This window comes from Electrophorus electricus, chromosome 11 (assembly GCF_013358815.1).
Source record: "Electrophorus electricus isolate fEleEle1 chromosome 11, fEleEle1.pri, whole genome shotgun sequence".
Classification (NCBI taxonomy): Eukaryota; Metazoa; Chordata; class Actinopteri; order Gymnotiformes; family Gymnotidae; genus Electrophorus; species Electrophorus electricus.
The window spans coordinates 13,962,501-13,989,112 of NC_049545.1; the positions used below are offsets into that span (position 1 = coordinate 13,962,501).

At 44.8% G+C, this 26,612-nt stretch overlaps 1 protein-coding gene across 1 annotated transcript in view; it reads right to left on the reverse strand.

Moving 5' to 3' along the window:
- pde10a (phosphodiesterase 10A) overlaps positions 1–26,612 on the reverse strand; it is a 48,055-nt gene that overhangs the window by 13,936 nt on the left and 7,507 nt on the right. Inside the window, 5 exon segments of the mRNA XM_027023007.2 lie at positions 430–570; positions 1,293–1,342; positions 2,317–2,437; positions 3,225–3,253; positions 15,971–16,102. Of these exon segments, the coding sequence (XP_026878808.1) occupies positions 430–570; positions 1,293–1,342; positions 2,317–2,437; positions 3,225–3,253; positions 15,971–16,102 (473 nt within the window).

Below are 26,612 nucleotides of genomic sequence, written 5' to 3' on the forward strand. Positions count from 1 at the left end.
ACAACTATAAATCAGGTTTAATCAGCTGTAAAATATTTGTGACGCTGAATTGAGTGATTCCCATGCGCTCTCACTTCACCTCACAACATCAGGTCCAGAAGGGGCTAAATTCTCTACTACCTCTGCACTAAAAGTGGAGATGAAGGTGCATTTAATAATCTAATAGGGAAGAAACAACCCATATCTTATTAGCTGGCAATAACCGACATTAACAATTAATATTGTTTAATATAAACATATTGTTTAATATATAATTTTTATGATTGAAAACTGCATATAACTAACCATAATATACCAATATTGATCAGTTCGATGTAAAAATCATGACAAAGTCACTGGTCAGTATGGATATGCAGAAACAATCTTTGAAGTGAGTCCCTGACTAGGGGATGCAGTGTCATGGATGTGCCTGAGCTCGCAGCCACTCACCCCGATGATGTCTTCCACCAGCAGTGTCTTGCGTGTCTTGGCTACGTGAGCAGCGATAGTGGTCCCGAACGCGATGGGGCCGGAGGGGATGAGCCCTGGGAATCCCTCTTTGGCCCCTGTGGGCGTGAACAAACACAGGCTCTGCCCCGGAGAGGAAGACCCGTGTTAAACCGCTTTATCTACCGAGGACCCGCCCATACGACCGGGCCTCTTGCACTTCACTTTCCTAACGGCATATCTTCCATGTTTACTAAAAACACACCTTAGTAACTAAATAGTAACTCAATTAGTAAATAAATAAGCCTGGCGTTTGGGAGGTTAAGCAAGCCTGTGGCCCGTAATACCCTCTTCTTCAGTTTGAGAACAATTTTGAGATTGTCCACATCTCTGCTTCTAGAACTTTCTCATATGTGTACATGTGGTATAGGACCAGGTAATGCCACATGAGGGCCCCCCCCGGAACATGTGTGTGTGGAGTGTGTATAAGATGACACTGTGACACTGCTCTATGGCCCTGAACTAACAGACACAAATCTTTGCTTTGTGCTGTAAATCCACATATTCAGTGAAAACTGATGTTCCTTCAAATTAGAGGAGATCATGGAAGAGGGAGACCTAATCATTCCTGTTTTCTGTTCACAATACCATTAAAGAGCTTTAACTCAGGTATCTTTAATTATGAAGGTACAGAATGATATGAAGTGCTTGGAAATTCCAAACAATTTGTGGAATTCAAAACACAAGGGGACTGTCATTAAATCGGTGCTTCAGCTCCAACTCTTCCAGACGTTTTGAGATGGGTCTCGTTTACTGGGTTGAATGAATGAACAGCCTAACAGTCCAATTTAAGAAGGGCAACTTACATTGTTGCATTCTCCTAGGAAGTATAGTGCAAAACCATCAGCCTTCGTGGCTGTGAAGAAAGAAACAAATGGAAATCACCATCTGAGCATTACAGAAGGCGGTCAGCCTCGGGATGTCGTGGCTGTTAGCATTTTTAAAAGCGCTAGCTTGTGGTAGCCATTATTGAGAGTGGGCAAAATTGCAGGTTAATGTAGCCACCATGGGTGCCACTCTCCTGCCAGATTTGGCGCTGCTGATTCAGACACTCGCTTTCAAGCACTGTGGGGAGGATAGGTCGGCATGGGGGAAACCGGCCTGTGGTAACGTGGACGTGGGCTCTTGGGGGAGGGAATGAAGTGGCTGGATCTAGGGCAGCATGCATGGGTGCTTGGGTATGTCTGCGTGCATGTGAACAGATCTGTGTGTGAGTGAGTGTGTGTGTAGGGAGCAGGACTGCTTCCCCAAGCTCTGCAGTGCTGCAGTATGCTGACAAGGCGTGGGTGGATGAGATGTGACAGTCTGAGCACTGTTCACCCAGTGTGTGTGTGTGTGTGTGTGTGTGTGTGTGTGTGTGTGTGTGTGAGAGAGACAGAGAGAATACAGGGTATGGCAGAGCCTAACCTTGGTCACCCACAACACCACCCACCACTCTCTCTTGTGCTGCATCATTAACCCATAAACCCGCTGGACTGCTTGGGGAGAGCAGACGAGGTGATAAGGCTCTTTAGTTATAGGCAGCGCAGGGCAGCTATGGCAAGCCAAGCTCCAACACTAAAGGAACCGCATTTCTAATGGCTAGTATGCTGTGAATCCTCTGAAGAGAGATGGCTTTCGACTTGCTTCTGTAATATTAGTAGTCAAGGGACATACAGGCAGCTGGCCAACACCTCTGAACTGGATTTCCCATTATCTGACATGCTCTAATCTCAGGCGAGGGGCTTAGTCTGTGTGTGTGGTTTGGGTATGTGCAGGCACACGTGTTTGTGGTTGGTACGTGTGTATGTGCGTGCGTGTGTGTGCGTGTGTAGCCGACAGGGCCCTGACCTGTTTTGATGATGTTGCACAGCTCATAGAGCAGTAGTTTGTTGTCTCCTCCTGTGTCCAGACGCTGCTCCATGTAGCTGTTCAGCTCATAGACCACAGCCTGCATGTTAGTGTCCTGGTACTGCTGGACGCAAAACACACACACAGCATACAAGTGGCCATCCCGCGCGTACACTCCGCTCGTGCTCACACTCATGCACCATGTGGCATGGCCTCCAATGGATGGATTTACAGATCTTCCACACATTCAGTTCCTCACACATCAGTGTTCTGTAGCGCTAGGGGATTCTGGGAGATATTTTGCCATGTGTTTTACAACCTCTCCAGCTCATGGTCCCTGCATAGGTGTGGGTATGCAGCCATCCTACTCCCTCTTACCTCACAGGTCCTTTACTTTGAGGACCCGGGCCTGTATGGGTCCCGGTGTGAAGGGTCACAACACAGTGAGCGGATGGAGGGCACTTCCCTCTCTGGAGCAGTTCTGACTGCATCCTGCCTCTGTAGAAGCGTGTGTGTGAGGTATTACCGGACAAATGGCCCCTTCATTACCACACACGCACGCACGCACGCACAGTATCCTCATTTCCTATCTCTGAGTTAGACATATGGAGAATATGATAAACAGAGAGACAGGGAATGAAAGAAACGGAGTTGTACGCGTCTGTACGTGTGTATGCGTGTGTGTGTCTGCGCATATGTGATGTTCTAACTTGTCCTGTCATTCTCTTTTTCCTGTCCGCTGTCCTGGTACACTTGGTGCGCCTGGAGTAATCAGGGCAAGAGCTACACCAGTGCACAGGTGTTTTCCTGGAAGTCTGAGGTTGAGCTGGTAGCCTCCACTCTGGCCCAGGGTGGACCAAAGCCAAACAGCACACAAACATGTACAGTCAAAACGATGCTTCACTTACCCTGCTGACTTCTGTAGCTGAGGGATCGTCTGTGAAAGCACAAAAAATCCAGCTGAATAAATAGCAGGCACCATGTTGTGTGCTACAACGTTTACAGATGTTTATCGGTATGATTTCTTTCTTTAAATTAATTTTTATATTTTCATACTTTTTCTTTTCTATTCTTCATTATGAATTTTTGGTACTAAACAGACAACCAAAAAAGGAGCTAGATTTCAAAGTAAATTAATAGCAATATAAACAAGAGATATGTTATAAACCAGAGAGATAACAAATGAGAAATGTGAAAAATATTTAGGGGGGAAAAAGAATTTTCACTGCAGTTGCAAATACACAGGCTCACACCGCTTATGTTTTTGTAGGGTTAATAAATATGATATTTCCTCCATTTGGTAGACATGCCACTCCATTTGGATCCATGAGTTATATGTGGGGGTCTGGGTTTATTGTAACATACTTCAGGGCTGCTGTAACTGCTGTAACCTCTCCTAGGAGATGTTTCTAAGACCTCCCCTGTAGACCCACCATGTAGACCTCCCTTGTAGGCATTACTTCCAGTATTGCCCTCTTAGGATCTTGTGGAATAATCTTTTGGAATACTACCGTAAGTGCATCAAATACCAAAAGACCTGTAAAGACCTGTGACTTGGGGCCTGACCCAAATAGGTGAGTATGGTTTCCAATTTGTGCGCCACAATTTCCATGAACTGGGGGATGTTGGGCCCATCTTTGACACTAGCTCTGGCGTTTGGAAGTATCTCACAACTATTTTCCATATGCATTCCTATCATGTGTTTGAATTTGTCACATGTATGCATCGGTGCATAAGTCCTTCTAGGGATCCTGAATTATTCCCATGTTTATTCCTGATTCCAATCTCTGATTTATATATGTAAGGAGCTATCTAGGATCATAGACAAAAATTTGATATAGTGTACAAATTATTTTCTACTCTCTGTGACCTGTTTGTAATTCGTTGAGATAATTATCAATTGGGATTGGTTTTATGAGTTTTTCCTATTCCTTGTTTGTAGTCAGAAAATGTGTTAGCTGCAAATATTTGAAGACGTCTGCCCTAGGGGGATTCGCCTCATTTAATATCTGATGCAATTTAGTTCTCTGTATTCTTCTCATTTTTAAACTCTTTATCTAAGTTGTTCAGTATAAAAGTTAGTTTTGGTGCTGAGGCTGTGTTGGGGAGTCCATATACTGATTGTATTTTTCTCCATATTTGTAAGTTAGCTGCATTCGATTGTCTCTTATCTTTTGAAGGGTCATCCAAATATGGTAGGTTGTGAGCGGGGGCTCTGGGTGGATTATTTTCTTCAGTATTAAGTCAGCATGTACATGTCCTGTTCTGTGATCCATGTCAGGAAGGGCTTTATCTGTACGCTCCAAAAGTCATTTCTTGAGTAAGGACACTGAAGCTTCCCCATCTGGCTTAGACAGCTGTAATCATTTAAGTCCAATTCTTGGGCTCTTTCTTTGCCATATAAAGTCAGAAATCAATTTATCCAAACAGTCAAAAGTATATTTTGGGCCTCCAATGGGGAAAATTTGAAATAAATAATGCAGTCTGGGCAAGATCTTCATATGTATGCTTTATGGCTTTATAGATACAAAGGTAGCATTGGCCATCGGTCCAAATCCTTACTAATAAGGATTATTTTCTTATTTTGAATTATAACTTATAATTTTCTTATCATTTTTTTCTTAGAACTGGCCTCACTGGCGGGAACGATTCTGTGAAGATTTGGGAAGGAATATACTGGATACTTCCTACAGCTATTTGACCCCATCTGTGGTGTACTTTATGGTGTCCTACAGCTATTTGACCCCATCTGTGGTGTACTTTATGGTGTCCTACAGCTATTTGACCCCATCTGTGGTGTACTTTATGGTGTCCTACAGCTATTTGACCCCATCTGTGGTGTACTTTATGGTGTCCTACAGCTATTTGACCCCATCTGTGGTGTACTTTATGGTTTCCTACAACTATTTGACCCCATCTGTGGTGTACTTTATGGTGTCCTACAGCTATTTGACCCCATCTGTGGTGTACTTTATGGTGTCCAACAGCTATTTGACCCCATCTGTGGTGTACTTTATGGTGTCCTACAGCTATTTGACCCCATCTGTGGTGTACTTTATGGTGTCCTACCACTCTTTCACAATTTGAGTCCGATGAATCCTGGCATTGTCATCTTGGAATGAAGCAAAAGTCCATTGATGGAATAACCTGGTCGTTCAGTATATTCAGGTAATCAGCTAACCTCATACTTTGGGCACATAATGTTGCTGAACCTAGACCTGACCAACTGCTGCAACCCCAGATCATTGCACTGCCCCCACAGGCTTGTACGGTAGGCACTAGGCATGATGGGTGCATCACTTCAGCCACCTTGCTTCTTACTCTGATGCGCTCATCACTCTGGAACATGGTAAATCTGGAGTCATCAGACCACATGACCTTCTTCCATTGCTCCAGAGTCCAATCTTTATGCTCCCTAGCAAACTGAAGCCGTTTTTGCCAGTTAGCCTCATTGACAAGTAGTTTTCTTAACGCTACCCAGCTGTTTAGTCCCAATCCCTTGAGTTCCCTTCGCATTGTGCGTGTGGAAATGTTCTTACTTACTTTCACTATTAAACATATCCCTGAGTTCTACTGTTGTTTTTCTATGATTTGATTTCACCACACAAGTGATCGCCGATCAAGATCATTCAAGATTTTTTTCCAACCACATTCCTTCCTCGAAGATGATGTTTCCCCACTGTCCTTCAACTTTTTAATAATGCGTTGGACAGTACTTAACCCGATTTTAGTAGTTTCAGCAATCTCCTTAGATGTTTTCTCTGCTTGAAGCATGCCAATAATTTGACCCTTCTGAAACAGATTAACATCTTTTCCATGACCACAGGATGTGTCTTTCGACATGGTTGTTAACAAATGAGCAGCTACTCACTGCATCAGTTATGGTTAAACAACTTGTTGCCAGCTGAAACATAATCACCCATGCAGTAATTATCCAATGGGAGTCTCTTACCTATTTGCTTAGTTAAATCCAGGCGGTGACCTTTTTTTTGGCCAGGCAGTGTATATATATGCTGCTATAGCCCACCTGCTTCAAGGTTCGTCATGTTTTGTGTTCTGAGACTAGTTGTATGAATGGTATTTTAGTTATTGTTGCCTTTCTATCAGCTCAAACCAGTCCGGCCATTCTCCTCTGACCCCTGGTATCAACGAGGCATTTTCATCCAAGGGAACTGCCGCTCACTGGATATTTAATTTTTTTCGGACCATTCTCTGTAAACCCTAGAGATGGTTGTGCATGAATGCCCTTCCTTCCGCATTTTGATGCTCGTCTTGTACTTCAGCAGGTTGTCTTGAGCATGTCTACATACCTAAATGCATTGAGTTGCTGCCATGTGATTGGCTGATTTGTGTTAATGAACAGTTAAACAGGTATGTGACTGGTGAGAGCAAAAAACAAAACAAAACAAAACAAACAAACAAAAAAACCCCCCCACACACACACGCACACAGTGCAGAGGTTTTTATGTAGACTTTTTATTACTATTATGTTTTATTATTATTATTTTTTAAACTTATTAATAAGTTTAGCCTTCAAATATTTGGAAATATTCCATATGTAAACTATTGTGCAGGAAGGCAACTAAATGGACTGGGATTTGCTCAGAGGTGGCATATATGTTTACTGCATAATAACTCCAGTCAACTCCCTCTGCTCGACTGTCACTGGGGGTCCTGGGAAATCAGTCCTCAATCATTAGCATGAAAATGTAATCCAGCAGGCCTGTCCCAGCCTGACTGCTCAGATTTGCACCAAGGCTCTCTTTCAGAATGTCGCCGAGGGTCATGTGATATTACACAATGATAGATGACGAGGACAAACATGCTTGTGGTTTCAACACTGTCCTGGAGTAAATGAGAGTGAGAGAAGGAGAGAGGGAAAGAGAGAGAAGGCGAGAGAGAGAGAAGGGTGCAGAGAGAGTTGAAGAAAGAGAGAGGGGTGTGGAACAGAGAGAGAGCCAGAGAGAGAGAGAAAGAGAGAGAAACTCCAAGCTTGGCTAAATAAGCAATGAGCTGCTTATTTTTCCATGAAAGGATACAGATGTGGGCGTGTGCATAGAGACGCAGGTGAGGGAATAGAGACATGGGCGATGTTGACATGGGGACAGAGACATGGATGAAGGGACAGTGACATGGACATGTGGACAGAGACATGGGTGAACGGACAGTGACATGGACACGGGGACAGAGACATGGGTGAACGGACAGTGACATGGACATGTGGACAGAGACATGGGTGAACGGACAGTGACATGGACATGTGGACAGAGACATGGGTGAACGGACAGTGACATGGACATGTGGACAGAGACATGGGTGAACGGACAGTGACATGGACATGTGGACAGAGACGGGTGAACGGACAGAGACATGGGTGAACGGACAGTGACATGGACATGTGGACAGAGACATGGGTGAACGGACAGTGACATGGACATGCGGACAGAGACATGGGTGAACGGACAGTGACATGGACATGTGGACAGAGACGGGTGAACGGACAGTGACATGGACATGTGGACAGAGACATGGGTGAACGGACAGTGACATGGACATGTGGATAGAGACATGGGTGAACGGACAGTGACATGGACATGTGGACAGAGGCATGGGTGAAGGGACAGTGACATGGACATGTGGATAGAGACATGGGTGAACGGACAGCGACATGGACATGTGGATAGAGACATGGGTGAACTGACAGTGACATGGACATGTGGACAGACATGGGTGAAGGGACAGTGACATGGACATGTGGACAGAGACATGGGTGAACGGACAGTGACATGGACATGTGGACAGAGACATGGGTGAACGGACAGTGACATGGACATGTGGACAGAGACGGGTGAACGGACAGAGACATGGGTGAACGGACAGTGACATGGACATGTGGACAGAGACATGGGTGAACGGACAGTGACATGGACATGCGGACAGAGACATGGGTGAACGGACAGTGACATGGACATGTGGACAGAGACGGGTGAACGGACAGTGACATGGACATGTGGACAGAGACATGGGTGAACGGACAGTGACATGGACATGTGGATAGAGACATGGGTGAACGGACAGTGACATGGACATGTGGACAGAGGCATGGGTGAAGGGACAGTGACATGGACATGTGGATAGAGACATGGGTGAACGGACAGCGACATGGACATGTGGATAGAGACATGGGTGAACTGACAGTGACATGGACATGTGGACAGACATGGGTGAAGGGACAGTGACATGGACATGTGGATAGAGACATGGGTGAACGGACAGTGACATGGACATGTGGATAGAGACATGGGTGAACGGACAGTGACATGGACATGTGGACAGAGACATGGGTGAAGGGACAGTGACATGGACATGTGGATAGAGACATGGGTGAACGGACAGCGACATGGACATGTGGATAGAGACATGGGTGAACTGACAGTGACATGGACATGTGGACAGAGACATGGGTGAAGGGACAGTAACATGGACATGTGGACAGAGACATGGGTGAACGGACAGTGACATGGACATGTGGACAGAGACGGGTGAACGGACAGTGACATGGACATGTGGATAGAGACATGGGTGAAGGGACAGAGACATGGATGAAGGGACAGTGACATGGACATGTGGACAGAGACATGGGTGAAGGGACAGTGACATGGACATGTGGACAGAGACATGGAAGTGTTGATAGAGATGTGGGTGAGTGGACAGAGATGCGAGCCAGCGAACAGAAACATGGACGTGGGGACGTCGTTGAGGGTAAATGAACAGAGATGAGGGTAAGGGTACAGCACTGGCCCACCAGCAGCCCTCTACAGAGGCAGTATTAGGCCAGCGCTTCTTGACCCCTCTCACCTGGGAGGAAAGACTCTACGTTACTTCATTTCTTCAATCTTCTGTACAATTTTGGCAGGAGGGCTTGTGTCCTGTGCAGATGGCTGTGTGGGCGTGGCCTATGCCAAGCACCCAACTCCTCCAACCTAACCCCCCCAACCCCTCCAGCTCCTGCAGGTAAGCCAGGGCTGCTTTATCTTCCCCTGCTAAGAGATTGCGGTGCACAAGCCTGTCTTTGTGCGTCTGTGGCTGCTGTCCAAGTGCAGCTGATAAACGGCATTGGTCGCCTCCCAGTCCCAAGCACCGTCCAATCCCGTTTCTCTCGCTCTCTCTCTTCCACCCTGATGAGGCTGGAAGGCTTAATGCTGAGGTGGAGGGTGCTACGTTTACATCTGTGCCTGTAAGCATGTGTGTGTGTGTGTGTGTGTGTGTGTGTGTGTGCCTATGTGTGTATTTGCACCTCTGTGTATGTCCAGCTCTAGGGGAAAGTACAAGGTAAGCCAGAATCTTGGTGAGAGCTACACCACAGGCTATAACAAAGGATTCACTTGGAAGCCCCACACAGAAATGCTGGGGATGAAACAAAGAACTGTTGCCTACATTTCAATTTCCCTCAGATATTTAGTTTGACTTTATTCATACGTTTTTGCAAAAGACATCTGCGTCATCAACAACAAAAAATGTCATATATATGAGATGACGCGTTAAAAAAAGCTAAATCGCTAGTAGCTCACGAAAGCATCGCATTTCGCTCTGGAGGACAGCAAACAGTTTGTCAAGATCTGGTCAAGAAGGCGAAAAAAGCCAGATTGCTAGCTTTTGCTGCTTTCGCAGCTACTGCTGTTACTGTGGTTTCTCTCCTCCATTGCTGTTTTGACACGGACAGCACTAAGTGCGTGTGTATAGGCAAAAAGCCCCATGAATTTCGATCTGACCGTTCTTGTTCAAGTCACAGGGCCACAAATCGAATATGAATCCAATCTAGGGCCACTTACGAAAGTGACTAAAATGTGATTTGAAAAGACTGGATTTGTGTGTCTACACAGCTCTGAAAAAAAATCTCATTTGTGTCATATCAAGGCAAAGAATCTGATTTTAGTGAATGTTGGTGAATGTGGCATAGACATTCTATGTTTCTTTCCAGTCTGAAATAATTAATGAAAAATGAGAAATCAGGCATCATGTAATTGTTGAGATAACCGAGATAACAGGAACTGGTGTGGCTCTCGGCTCAAGAATGTCTAGCTTTCTTACTTTTTATTTTAATGTGTTGCTATTAGAAATTCTAAAAAAATTGTCACTGCCATAAATACAGGACATGTCACTCAATTTAAAGAAGTGAGAGCTTCTTTTGGCTTCTTTTCTAGTTTGCTTTGCTGTCTTTTCCTCACCACTTTTTCCTTCTTTCTCCATTTGTCATTCTTTTACATTTTTTCTTACTTGCATTTGTAACGATAATTTTTTTCCTCTTCACTTTTCACCACTCAAGCCATACAGAGTCTGTACACACACACACACACACACACACACACTCACACACAAACGCACACACACGCACACTTACACACACAAACACGCACACACACGCACACTTACACACACACACACACACACACACACACACACACACACATACACACACAAACACGCACACACAAACACGCACGCACACACGCTCACACGCACGCACACGCATACACGCGTGCACACACACACACAAACACACACACACACAAACACGCACGCACACACACACACGCGCACACACACACACGCGCACAAACACATACACACACACACAGTCACACACACACACACACAAACACGCACGCACACAAACACGCACACACGCACACACACACACACACAAACACGCACACACACACGCACACACAAACGCACACACACACAAACAAACACGCACACACACACACAAACACGCACGCACACACACTCACACGCACACAAACACGCACACACGCACACACACACACACAAACACGCACGCACACAAACACGCACGCACACAAACACGCACACACACACACACACACACACACGCATACACAGAGAAGGCTGCCCAATTACTTCCCAGGTGAGTTTGGTCAGTTCAGTTCGGTGGAGCTGCGATTACTGACAAGCATAAGCTTCAGTGAGCAAGTAAGTAAGCAAGAGCTTACCATCAGAGCAAGAGCTTACCATGTTCTTACGGCCAAACACTGCCACATGCAAGCCAATAAAAGTACAGCTCCACCACAAAAAGCCCTATGTTATAACCCCCCCCCCCCCCCAACAAAAATGGATGTCACTGTATTTATGATTAAGCAATGTTCAAGACAAGTTATAGGAAAAAACATGCAACTGCATATTTGAAGTATGTGTTTAGAATGCTGTCAGATTTTCCAGGCCAAAGAAGAAACAAATAACACATTGTAGCTGAGCAGCTCCTCATCTGTAACTAAATTCTAGCACATTTGGCCCCCTCCCAGCATGTCATCCATAGCTCTCTTCTTTATGGCCAAGGTGACTGAGGCCACAGGACTGCAGACAGCCTGTGACTGGGTCATGAATCACTATGCATGCTACGTAAGAGGGTGAGAAAGAATGAGAGTAGAGAGAGAGAGAGAGAGAGAGAGAGAGAGAGAGAGAGAGAGAGAGAGAGGATTGAGTGGAGTTCGGTGAGTGGGAAGCTGCAGGGCAGATGTACTCTTAGTTGAGACAGTGTGGTTGACTGTTTGGGATTTATCAATTACTTCACAAGTGTGTGTGTGTGTGAGAGAGAGAGAGAGAGGGAGAGAGAGAAGCGCTTGGGGCCAGCGGGATGGGATACAGTGTGTGTGTGCGCGTGTGCGTGTGTATGGTGGGGGGCACTGACGTCAGTAAGGCCTGGGGGTGCTCATTAGTCACAGCCAAACTACACACACACACAGACACGCAGGATCACACCTCACTGGCTTCAGACACACCTCAACAGTCCGTCTCTCACACATACACACAAACACACACGCACAACTTCAAGAAATATATAGTAATTAAATACTATTGGTACTATATATGATTTATGTCATACAGTCCCAATACCTTTCTGTTAGGTGTCGCATAGGCTAATTTCACATAACATGCACACAAATATATACTACACAAACACCCACACACACACACACACACACTCACCCACCCACCCACACACACACACACACACTAACTCACACACCCACCCACACACACACACACACACACACACCCACACCCACACACACACACACACACACACACACACTCACACACACTCACACACACACACTCACACACAAACTATGCAAAATTGGCTGCAGAAGTACAATCACAAAGATTGCACAACCTGAGAGGGCCTGTGTGTTGGTTGGGAATGTGAGAGTAAAGTAGTCACAAGATCTAAAAGATGACTGTTCACACTATGCTCCTTCTCCTTCGTTCAGACGGGTGAGCGACTCACACCCCACCCCGCAATCCTCCATACACGCAGAAGACCAAGACGTTCGGCTAGAACTAGCGCTTCGGGTTTCATCTGACGTCAAGCCCACAAAGACTCTGAACTGCTTTGAACACACAGATGATGGCAGTGAAGTATAATAGTCACAAACCCAACAGGCCAAAGATGTGGGTCAGAATGTTGGGGGTCTGCTGTGAAGTTTCAAATGCAAAACTACGCTTTATAACTTTCCAGCAGAGATCATATGATGATCTCTGCACACCTTAAGGCGGGGGTGAAAAACAACACACAACAGCCTGTCGTGCCTTACCATCACCAACCAAACTGCAGTATTCACCACGGGCCATAGTTTCGGCTGTGACACTGTCACTTATTTTCCTCCAATTTCATTTTCTTGTCTCCTCTGAGAAAGACCTGAACATGTATGTCATTTCCAGAACAACCGCTACTCGCTGAAGTGACCAACTTTATGTTAACAACTGTCAGTTTCACATCCCTTTACCAACTGCCTTCCTGTCCGTGGCTGATGATCAGAAAGGAGGAAGATCAGACTGCCTAGCAGCACAGCAGTTTCTCAATCCCCTGCCCAGAGAGCAGAGCAGGGGTGAGCAGCCACTATAACCTGGTGCCATTCCTAAACAGGTCCAGCAGCAAAAAACTGCAAAACACTTAATTACACTTCAATGACCTGTTCTAACATTTCAATTGCTCTCCAATCAAACTTTGTGCAGAGTCAAAAAACATCATGAAAAGAAATCTCTATATGATGAGGTTTGACACCAACTACTACTATTACTACTACAAATAAACTTCAAATTAACAACAGAAACAAAGCAGGATGATCATTTAAATTTTTCTAAGAATTTTATAAGAGTTTTCTAAGAATTTTTGGAGCTGGTCACTGTGTTTGGGAATAATCCATTTTACCAGACACATGAGTATAATTCTGGTTATATGCTATAAATGACTAAATGAAAAACAGTTGCATTTAGCAAAATATATGAATCCTATTTGAATTTCTGTCTTGTTTAAATATATACCTTTGATGTACCTTTGATTTCTTTCAGCATATTTTCAATATTAATTTAAATGAAATTAATTTAAACAGTAGAAAGAGGTGTACTAAAGAGCAACTTTAAATGTACTAGTAATATTTTTACCAGACACAACATAAAAATATTCTTATAATATCACAAAATATTTTAATATTCTCTGACAATTTCTCTGAGCCCTTTTGCCAATTACAAAAAACCCTGTTTACATGTTAAGTCCTCATTGAGTTTGAACAACGTAGGCAAATCAGTTCTGATCATTTGTGGACAGTCTGAACTGAGGCACTTTGTTGAATCTTGGTCCACACCTATTGGCACGCCATCTATATGTGTGCACTAATAGCAGAATGTAGAAAGTTTCAATGCAAAGGTAATACAAACTTTTGTACCCAGACGCAAATTATGACCATGCCAGACTGTTGAAGATACCTGTGAACTTTGCAGCTAAACAACAGCTAATCTCCTCTAGAATCTCCTCTAGACCTAGAAAGGTGTCGGGATAATACTGAGGTATTGACAGTGTCACTGAAGGCACTGGAATTCTAGCAGTACTTGGCAAGGCTAAAACTCGCCAGAGGTTTTTAATGGAGCACTGTGGGTGAATGGCACCTGCACTGGAAACCCAGGGCCTATTGTTAGTTTAGAAAGTCATTCAGAGACCTTTGCCCATTAACCACCTTTTAATGATGGTGATTTTGTCCCTGTGTCTATAGATGAAGCCCTCCCGCCAAAAAAAAAAAAAAAAAGGAACAGAGCCTCAGAGCCGAAGGACGGGGCATCTGGCTGTTTTCAGTCTGGGTCACAGCAGAGGGCGAGTGCCGTGACCCTAACCAAGTGCTCAGATTACTGACTGCAGTCAAAGAATTGGAAAAATGACTCCAAATCTTGCCTGGCTGGTTGAGAGGGTACCACTAAGTTTTAGCTGTGTTCTGAATGCAGCGCAGCATAAGACCAGCGTTGTGCTCAGAGAAGAGATGCTCAGGCTGGGGAGAAGTGCCCCATCCGGTCGGTCCGCATGCGAGAAGCCCTGCGCACCACTGCCGCCACTGTGTTCATGCCGAAAACATTTCCGAAATGCAACAAATTCTTCTCTCGCACCCCCCCCTCCAACCTTCCTGCTCCCTCCCCTGCTCTATGGCCAGCTGTGTGCCCCTGGAGACTGCCTCTGACGTCAGAGGCCAAAGCCGGGCCGGACGCCAGCCCTGTGGGCTCATGATAGATGCGGTGGGTCCAGCGGAGCGCCGGCCGCTGCTCGGTGCGGCCAGTGCACGGCCAAGCCGAGGCCCTGCTCAAACACGCCGCTAATGACCCATGCGGGCCCACGGGGCCCGGGTGCCTGGCCTCTCACTGGTGTTCTTTCACCACGCCTCCCCCTACAGTGCTCCGACTGCACTGTCCTGCTGCTCAAATACGCAGTCGCTCGCACACATGCACACACACACACACGCATGCACACACACACACACACACAAATTTGACCTGGGCAGGATATGTGGTGCATTTGCATGCTCCTTGACAAAGTTCCCACACGAATGTCCATATTTTTCAGTTATGAAACTGAAAGCAGCTTGATCTAGTATGAGTGCTGTTTCTAGGAAACTATTCCTCTTCGGGGGGATGTGTGTGAAGTTTGTTTCAAATACAAGTTTGTCATTTTATTTTCATGAATCACGTAAGTCCACAGACATGTTCCAAGTCCAACGGATGTAGTGATGTCACTGTTTTTCCCTGCCAGGACTGTTCCTCACAACCAGTGTGATTCTACTTGGAAATTATGTTTGAATGCCAAACAATACAAGCTACACACAGTTTTAAACTGATATAAAATGTACATTTTACAGGTTCTATATACAGAAGGCATAACAGACATTTATGTCAAATGCAAAACAGATGCACACCTTTAAAATAACACAATTACTTCAAACATTACAGCATTTAGCTGACATTTCTATCCAAAGCAACTTACATTTATGACTGAACACAATTTCAGCAATTGAGGGCCTTGCTCAGGGGCCCAACAGTGGCAAGCTGGCAGTGGTTGGGGTTTGAACTGGCACCCTTCTTATTACTAGTCAAGTACCTTAACCACTGAGATACCACTGCCCTTAACAGTTACATTTAATGCTTTAAAAAAAGTTTATAATGTCACATTTACTTTTTTTGAAGTTTTTAAAAAAACATGCAAAACACTGCACGCCTCCGTCACAGTTCATGGCACTAAAGAAAGTAATCAACTCCGCAGACGTGCGCAGCACTGCTTGGCCCGATAGCGGACTCTTCCACAGGACCTTACCTGCGGATCGGCTGCTGTTCTTCCGTTTTAGCCATCTGTCCACCGTCTCTGCGCTCACGCTCTCCAGCACAAACTCGTCCAGCATTTGGGGGTTCAGGGAAAGGTAGGCCTTCACCTTCTCGTCCGTCAGACCTGCAACAGAGCGACCATGATCAGTTCCCAACGTGCGAATAAATTCAGAGCAACGGGAAACGTCCCAGCCTTGTTACTGCCGTGCAAACCATGGGTGGTGAATTGATGCAACGGTACCATACTTACATTATGATTTCAGTAACACTATTTACATCCTGTAGCCTGTTTTAAATGAACATTGCCTTCACGCCAGTTGTCTAAGCGCGACTGACATTACAACATTCCGTGCAGGGAGAGGACTGTATGGTAATGCTAGTCCACTGTCCATGTTCATAATGCATCGCTGGTTCTGAAGACCCGAGAGGCTTAGCGTTAAACGCTGTGTGCTATAGGCGAACCTGTCTCCGGCCTTCTAAGTGCTTACTGCACTGTCGCTTCTCCAGGGACAGGCAGGAGGTCCCGGCGGTCCAGGAAGAAGACGCAAAACCTGATTGTGCTTAATAGACAATTAGGTCCTTGACCATCTTGCTAAGTGCTCCTGTTTATTGTCTTTCGCGAGCGTCCATTTGCTGAAGTATAGCGCGCGTGCCTTTAATGCACTCCCTTGGCGTCTGTGGCCAGTGCTGTCGTGCATCCTCGTATGTGGCGAGCCCATGTAGTAGCCATCCTTTCCTGTTAGCTGACATAGTAATGATGCATGATGAATGTACGGGTAAGCATCTCAGCATAATGTCTGTATTGCGTTTCTCTTCGTCTCATTTTATCACAAGAGTCATGAGATCTGCATTTCATCCGCTGTGTACCTGTGCTCTGCGCAATGGCAATAAAGCTGAATCTAATCGAATCATTTTGAGAGCACGGAGATTGGGTATGGAAGCATTAAAAAAGACCCACCTGAGAGAAGACGCTTAGTCATTGTAAGTGGTACATGTGTGAGTAAAACCACACCTTTATCAAGTAGTACATCTTAAGGCTTTTGCGAACCGAGGAAGGATAGAGGTGATGGGAGGTGGGGGGTGGGGTGGGGGGTGGTGCGTCTGGTTTATGGCTTCGTAGTCTATGTATCTAAAGCAGGGTATAACACGCACACGATAAAGCACGTGTAAAAACAGGTGTAACTACTCATCGCAATCACAACAGGCCGAGTGTTTAGACATGTGATTGCATATTAGCTGAGAGGTAGGTGTCTCAGAAGTGGTCTCTGTCCGAAACGTTAATTTCAGAGACGGCTGAAACAGACACACTGGTGGTGGTGGCGAGTGGTCAGAGGGAGGTGCAGAGGGAGAAGCTAGTCACCTCTCAGCCACACTGGCAGACCTGAAAACATGGCAACTCCAAAAGCAAGACAATGGGATTATTCCTGTTAGGTTTTTCTGAGGAACTTGTAGAATGAAAAAACAACCCAGTGCAGTTTTTAAACAAGTGTGAAATTTGGATTAGATTTTCCTAGTCCAAGTCTTTGAATGTGTGTTAATTTGACATTACATTTATGTTGTGCTTAACTGTGCTGTGTTAAAGACAACAGGTAATAATTCCTCAGTTACCTTTATTTGACATATAGTATTATATATACTTTGTATTTTAGTTTTAAGCATTTCGTTTACATATCTCTAAACTGGACATTTATAAGACTGTCACACATCTGCTCATGTCTATTTAGCTTTCTACTATTCTATTCATTGTCATCATGATGAAGTGAACACTTGTTTATCAGACCTAAGGGTTAAAGTATGCTGCTTTGCTTAATGCGCAAGCTTGGATGTAGAGCTCAGCTGGGAAGCATGTGTTTTACCCTGTACACCCACTGACACTCACTGTGTCAGTACACACCCGCAAACACATACACATATGCACGCACTCGAGGTTGCTAGACCCGAGCCGCCTTTTGTCTGGTCGTCGGGAGGACTCCATCGCTCAGACAGGGGTAGCGAGGGGCTACAGACTGTTTTGGTGCATGACAACAAAAAGCCGAACAGATGAGGAAGGCAGAGCCTCCATGCTTTGAACACTAAAGTCAAACCAGATGCGCCAAAGACATCCACACACGCAGCCTCGAAAGCGAAGCTTGGAAAAATAAGCAAAATATTTAGACCGGCTCTGCTCAGGATGCTGTTCCAGAGCTGATGTCTCGATAGCCCCGCTGCCAGCCATGAGTGTCAGGCGTGTGTGTGTGTGTGTTTGATTGGATCGTGTGTATAAGGTGAGTGTGTCTGGTCTTTAAGTTCTTGCACAGCCAGACCGCGTGTGCGTAGGAACGAGCTGGGAGGGTGCACGGCCGCCGCCTGACGCTGTCCAGAAACGAGCCATCGTTCTCAAGCGGCGCTGTGCCTCACGAGACTGCTCGCGCCAGTGCTGACGCACATGGGCAGAGTGCAGCGCTTAATAAATCACAAAGCGGAGGGGTTGCAGTAGCACACGAAGGCAGAGCGAGCAGCGGGGGCCAGAGCAGCCTCTCGTCTCCTCCCTCGCCACTTCGCTAGAAAACGGAAAAGACTAACTGATCCTCGCTGCTCATTTTGAAGTTTAAAATCCTGGGAAAGTCAAACATATTTATGCCACCTATTAAGTGATTCAAAGCAAACAGTCCCTGTTGAACACTGCCAAACATGTTCTTATTCACGGCAAAGCCGGGACACACTTAAGCTAATCCCCCCCCCCCCCCCACCAGGCTTCACTCAGGTTTTGATCTAACCTGAGAAGCAAACAAAGCTTCATGCACCCTGCTAGGCTCTGAGTGTCAGCCTCTAACTGCCCTCGCTCATCAGCACCAGCCTTGAACCCCTTTAAGGGCAAGTGGTGAAATCTAGGGTGCCTAGCTGCGACCCCTCTGTACCTTCCCCTGAGATTCCAGCATGACCCCTGCGTCCATAGTTCAGGCAATTCTTTTTTGGGGGCAGTGTATCCTTTCTTGTATTTTTTTGTAAAAAAAAGTTCCAAGAACATTGTAGTGGTTAAGTCACATGCAACATCATCAGAGCATCATGTGTGTCACATGACAGTGATCAGTGATCAGAGCTGTGGCCCTTCGCTGCTTTGGCTTCATGCTGTTCCCCTGCTCCCACTTTGCTTCTGCTATTTTTAATAGGACACAAATACTCAGAGCAAAGCACTGCAAGGACATTAGCCAGTTCTGAGATACTGCATTATATAGAAGGTCTGGAAAAAACTTTCTATATCACTGTCCTGAATCCACCATGAACTTGCCTTCCCAGTAAGATCTAAACCAACCATGTTCACCCCATCCCAAAACTGGAACTATAAACAGTGTGAATGGAGATAAAAGAAAACAGCACAGCTATACGTTTAAAACCAATTTTTTTGTTCTGTATGTCTGAAACATCTCGCTACATTACCGATCTCCACCCAGATTCCGCATGGGAAATCGCTGTAGCTCCACCACAAACAGAAAGAGCACGGAAATGTTCCCATTATTTATTCACTGGCCGAGCAGATGTGCGCTTCCTGGGAAGCTGACAGGTTTGGGTGGAAGCAACCGCAGGAAAAGCCCAGTCACGCGAGAGCTTCAAAACGCAACAGTCAAGCGTGTGTTACAGCCCATAAGCCGTGCTTCTCAAGAGCGCTGGCTTCTCATCACTGTATGTCACTGCTGGAAGCCCAACAGGAGGCTGCGCAAGCACTTCCTGTTCAAAAAATGTAGGAACATTGAGAACACAGGCAATTTACTGTGTGTCGGAAGAGAAGAACATGGCAATGTTTATGGTTCCATCCAAACCTTTAGTGCCCTAAGGGTGACTTGTATCAGGTCTTACTGTTTCCAAAATCTGGTCTAACTGTACTATATACTACAGTGTAAATTATATAATACATTGTAAATTATATGCATGTTATGTTGAGACATAGGGTTAGGTGTATATTAACTTTCATCACGGGATTGTGATCATGATTGTGACCCTTATTTTAATTTCTTGATCTACCACAGATATCATACCCAGAGGAAAATTACATGAAATTACATTTTGATATAAGATATTATTTAAAAACCTTCTATGCATCCATAAATGGACCAGGACTTCCAAGACACTGCACCTCGTGCTCTCTCTTCTGCTTAAAATTTCAATAAACAAATGAATGTATAAATAAACATACTCCCTCCCCCCACGACGCATTACTGACATTCTTTCTTCACTTCGTTTATCCAAATTCTGTCCTCGCTAAGGTCCGTTGTGTCCTCGCGCATGCAGTGTGTGCGTACGTGTGTGTGTGTGTCAAGAGGACGTTGGGCTCTGGGAACATGCAGTGTCCCATGGGCCTTGCGCGGTTTCCTCTCTTCCTGGTCCCTGCAGGGGTACTCAAAGAGGAACGCCTCTCTCGCTTGCTCGGGTGGGACTCAACTGCGACCCTCTTGGTGCTAAATGAAGGCTTTGGTCCGTGGCATAACCTTTGTTTTTGGCCAAACCTCGGTCAAAGACGGTTCCCTCTTGGGTCAGTGGAAATAAGCGATGCGCATGACTTGCTGTGATGTCACAACATTCAGGACGAATACAGTCCCGTGTGAAAAGTGAACTTCTCTGTGATCCTCCTAAAGAATGAAATCTGATTAAACTGAGGTTGTGACTAACTGAAACATCTAGTCATGCTCCATACTACAGTGGTGACTGTGAAGTGAATATAAGCTTGCATAAGCATGGTTGTATGTTCAACTATACAATCTGGGCCAATTATGTGCAAGTCAGCCCACAAGTTACATCTTCAACCTCATTTAAACATTACTGTAGTTCTTCTTAACAAAATCATCTTTTATTTGACATATGCCACCAACATTTACCATTTGAAAGAACAAGGAGCTTCCAAATGATTCATGGCCCAGATATGGACTTCTTCAAAAAGCTTAACTGACCAAACTTCCAAAGCTCTCCCCTGAGATGCTGTCAATGGACATTACAGGAGAATTTCTTGTCCTGTATCTTCTAGAATTTATTCTTTTGTCGTATTCGGTCACTTAAGCCCCAGGTTTTGGCCACAGTAACATCAGAGCAATGGAAAAATATCAGTGTCACTGCTAAAAAAAACTGCATTCGTTTGGATGCAGTTTTTCCATGTCAGGGGACCATAAGTAATTTGACAAATAAGTTAAAGTTGTCGTGTTTAGGGCCTTGCTGAAAACCCTTGGCAGTCAATAACTGCCTAACCTCTTTGACACATGGCGATCCCAAGATGTCGAGTATCTTTTCGGGTGAAGCCTCAGTAGTGCTCCCATTTTCCATTCCTACTTTCTTTTTTGTTCTCAGTGTTGTCTTGGATAGGGGGTATCTTGGAAATATATGTCTGAATGGTGTTTATAGCAACTCCAGCTTTACTGGAGCAAATGTTACCAGCCTCATTGATAAAACACTGCATAAATGACTTCCCTGTTGGTGGTATTGTGCTCTTACAGAACAGTTAGATGTAAAGGAGGTCGATAAGACAAGCAGTTTGCGTAGTTTTTCCAGAATTTTTGAAAGGGCAAGATTTCCTTCAGGCCTGCCATGAGAACCAGGGTGAGAGTTAAACAGACCAGGATTACTCAGATGAACTACACAGACCAAACACAATTTATCAAATGTCGAATATCAACAGAACAGAGAAATGAAATCATAGGCTCAGTAACATTGAGATACATTTCCTGTTACCACAGTGATCACTTGCTGTCCTCTGATTCTGTGCACCGTTCCTACAAAGCCAGAATGTAAGTCATTTCAGGGCATGACGTCAAACCTGTATGTGTGTTCAGAAACAAGGTAGCATATCTCTCTTGCAGTGTACAAAATATAAGAACAGATTTCTTTTATAAGTTTTTGGTAATAAGTATGCTGCTCAAGCCTTACAAAACAAAATGTTTCAATAAAGGAATCATGGTCAGCCATGTACTTTAAGATTTTGTTGTTTTAAGCATTCATGTAAGATTTTGTTGTTTAAAACATCCCATGTCTAAAGTGCAAGTACTGCGATTTTGAAACTGACATGCAATATAACAGTAATAAACAGTGACAGTTTGTGGCTTTACTTCTGCTCAATGGAATATATTGACTGGGACTTTACAACCTAATGTTAGCTCCAAAGGCATGATATTTAAATAAACAAATAGTCAATTTTATACAAAGTCACTTCATTTAAAGGGATCAAAAGTTTTTGGACAAGTGAACAATCTTTTTGAGACAAAAAGACAATCTATTGTGACAAAAGGACATCCAATGACTTCCATATTCAGTTCCTGTTTGTTTCAGGGGCTTTTTGCCTTTAGTCCTGCCTTTAGTAAGTGAATCGTCTGCTCAGTGGAGTTCAGGCTACGTGCGGGACTTGGCCAGTCTAGAACATTCCACTCTTTGGCCCTGAAAGGTAGCTGCTTTGGTGGAATTTTAGGCATTACAAAGAACCATCCGCTGAGCTTTAAGGAGTTTCGGTTGGACCTGAGCGGTTCAGGTGCTACAGGATTCCCAGCACCACTGAACACACGTGAGCCAGTCCTGCAGACAGACCCCTGCCCATGACACTGGGCTTCACAGACGAGCAGCTATGCCTGGATCAGCAGCTATTTATCCCTCCATACGTTTCATGACCCTGGTGCAGATTAGTTTTAAATCCGTCCATTGTCTCGGAACTCCACAGGCCCTTCGATGCACTTTGCCTGCAGGTATGTGCTTTTTTGGTTTCTGCAGTTATTGCGTATGAATTGATGACGTGACGACGCATAGCTGGCCGAAAAACAACCGAGCAGTATATTGTTCAGTTACTTTTGTACCCTCGATGGTTGGGATGGGGGCACTATAGAAAGGAGATGGGGGAGCTGTAGAAAAAAGTCTGTGCTTCCTATGTGGCTGACCCGATAGGGACGCAACTACCTGACATTCCGCAGTTTACACTCACGCACATTGTTTCATATCAAGCCCAGAATGCAGAGCGGCGGAAATTGCGTCAATGTTGCAGAAGTTGCATCATCATCCTGCCCTATCCATACGCCTTCGCTTGCCCACACCAGGCTGCTCCACCCGTCTCCGCGGCGACAAGGGTGTCATGGTGAATTACTCAGCATGTGCCCAGTCATCCCGTAAGTGGGACAACCCACAGCATGCCACTGGCATGCTGCACGGAGAACTTGTTAAAAAACACAAGTCCTGATAATTGCAATGATGAAAGCCCATCTCCCAAAGTCAGTGTCTTCTATTATATCCTAAATTGAGAAGGCCTCGTTTTCCTGCCCGACTCCAGCATTTGCCCTTATTTTATTCTTTTTTAGATCAGTTCAGCTGAGCCTCAGATCCCCCCTGGATGTTTCGACTGCGTCACCAGGTTTTTTTTGTGTGTGTGTGCTTTTTTTCTCTTTCTAGTTCCGCTTTGAGTAAAGGAGAGGTGGTTCTCAAGAGGGCAGGCTCGGACGTCAGCGCTTTGCTGCGCACGGCCTTGCACGACGATGTCATAACATGGCGCTCAGGGGCTGAGAATGACCAGCCGCGTACTCAGCTGTTCAACTTAAGCAGGTTGTGGTCAATCACTCAAACCGCAGCGGTGCTACACCGTAATATTTACTTAACATGATTTATACTTTTCAGGGCCGATTTACTGAAGTTTGGTATTATGGTATGGTTCGAAATACAGGGCTCATTTGCAGCCGGATGGCGCCGAGTACCCTCTGCACCCATGTGGGGGTAACTCTCGCCCACGGAACCGCTGGACGACTTGCAAAATACGGCACATGGCTTCTTCAACGCAGCAGGAGAATCGCTGAAGAATCCAGACATTCATTTACAAAGTGACAGCGCATATGCCGAACATTAAATGAACACGTCAGGCCACCAAAGAAGGCCTGTGCTTCCACTAGCTCTCTGAACATCTTCACCCTCTCCCTCTTGTCAAAATACAGAGGAAAAAAAGAAACAATTAGAAGGCTAAACTTCAGTCCTGAAAGCAAATATATTTCTCCCCTCACCACCATGTATTATTCAATCCAGGCTTCAAGTTTACTCTGTCAGTTAGATTTGGATATGCTGATGAGGACCGTAATAATAGAGGTTCTTCATCACAGATGTCATAGCTTTGACTTTTAGTGAGGTTCCTGGATGGGGTGAGTGCCGAGACCAAGGAGTCTGTGTGGGGTCAGCTTCACACTACTAATGCTTAGGGAGTGGGTTAGCTATAAAAGCTTAACAGCAATAAATAAAACCAGCAGAGAGAGAGAGAGAGAGAGAGGGAGAGAGAGAGGGAGAGAGGGAGAGGGAGAGGGAGAGAGGGAGAGAGAGAGAGAGAGCGAGAGAGAGAGAGAGAGAGAGAGCGAGAGAGAGAGAGAGAGGAGGAACCCCTTTCTGAACAATATCCCTGGCACGATGTCAAGGGCAGCTTGCCAAGGTGTTACTTTTCACTTGCCTGACATGAGAGTGGGACAGGCAGTGTTGTGGTGATGGTGATGGTGGGGGGCGGTAAGGCTGCGTGCGTCAGCAGGTCCGCCTGGGACTCCCTTGCCAGGAGGTGGGAAGAGCATGTGTTTCTTATCTTATCTGTGGGAGGGCCGCGTCGCTGCAGAGACGTCGACCCGTTCAAACCAATAGGTAGCAGCAGGAGAGGAAGCCTGGAAGGTCACCCCCCCCCCCACCCCACCTCATCCAGACCCACGTGGTGGGGGTGTCGGCAGCACAGGGGATGTCGGCAGCACAGATTTTTTTCCTCAACGGTTGCTAGCATGTTTTTGGATGATAAGCTAATGGCGTGCATGGGAAGCTGAGCTTGAGAGAACAGGGTGGAGTCTCACCCTGTCTTAGTACCGTCAATTTCAAAGCTGCTAAAGTGGAGTCACTGAGGGCTGAATGTAACGTGGGTCAGCATTTATCATCACTTGTGGATGCACAAAAATATTGCTTCCATAGGAATATTGAGTGATTACTTGGAATCACCATATTGGAACTGGTAATGATATTAGCCCTTGATAGGTATTTATAAGAGCTATTACATGTACTATGAAGTATGATTTTTTTTAAATTAAGAGTAAAACCACTTTTTCATTTTGGGGCCATTTGCACATTTGCAAAGAGGACATATTTACTTCCTTAGCAAAGCAGCAGAAATGTTTAATTGGCATTTCAGTTCATGCTTAGGAACACTAAAATATTGCTGACTCCATCAGTATCAGAAAAAGGAGACATTGTTTAATGTCACCAGTGAATTTTCATATTGGCACATCTGTGCATACTAATACAGAAAAGTAGCACTCTCCAGAACCAAACAGCTCTTATTCAAAAGTGTAAAGAAAGCTTAAATTGTGAATTAAAAATACATTCTGTGCTTCTGTTTGATCACTCAACCCCCGCACGCACGCGCACACACACACACACACACACACACACAAAAATTTATATATATATATATATATATATATGAACATTTGCATGGACTCGCACGCACGCACATGCTCACAGATTTCCATGGAAAGGTCATTTGCATTATTTCCACTCTCATGGCTATGCTCTAAAATGCTATAAAACGCAGGTTTATACAGAGATAAGGCGTGAGTGTTCAGAGGAGCAGGGTGCTCCTCTCTCAGGAGTCCTTGCCACCAAGGGCATGTTCAGAGACCACTAAAGGAAGGCCTTGCCCTTTTTCAGATTACAGCCATCTTATTCAGATATTAAGAGGCCACACTAAATCTACTAATCTCAGGCCATGGTGTGACATGCTGTGCAGATCCCTCCATGTGGGGACTTCCAGGACATGATGCATTTATCATCTCCGTCAGAAGATACAATTTAGTCTACTTCATTAACCATTGGTACTGATTTACACACAGATACAGTTTATTTATAACTACCTAGTTCTCAACTTTGAATAAGGTATTGAATATTATAAAGCATTTTTTAGAAAGCATTTTTTTTATTATATATTATATATAATAGAGAGCATTTTTACACACAGATATATATATATATATATATATATATATATATATATATATATATATATATATATATATATATATATATATATATATAAATAAACATGTTTATGTAAAATAAAACAAAGTCAAGAACTGACGAACCTATCATTGGAAAGGATCTGCAATGAAATGTTTCTCATAAGACTTACTCAAATACACACAGATGCAAGAGGAGAGCCAACATGCTTATGTTCCCCCAGAAACATCTACGCATACCCCAAATGTCCAGTCAGCCATTGGGCCCATGAGACCCGGCTGATGAGAGCAGGCCCCCTTGCTGCCTTCAGAAGTCCCTGACTTAAGGATGGGTTGTTAGCAATACACCAAAAACCTCAACAATGACCCAAAAGTTCAAAGAAAAATCGTCTTCTGCTGCTGACAGACAAGGAGGGTGGTGGGCTTGGGTAGGCTGTCAGTAGCAGATCCCCTGGCAGGGCAGTTCTGTTGTAATGGCCTGAGTTTACTCATGAGTAAGTATTTTGTTACAGTCAACAGATCAGATGGCAATAATGTAGTATAACTCAAAGGAAACACTCAAGAATGGCTGAACTGCATGGTTTGACTGCAGATCAAAAGATGAATGAATATAAATTCCTTGCTTGGAACTGTCTGAAAGTACTTGACAAATGGATAAATGTATTAAAAGAATGT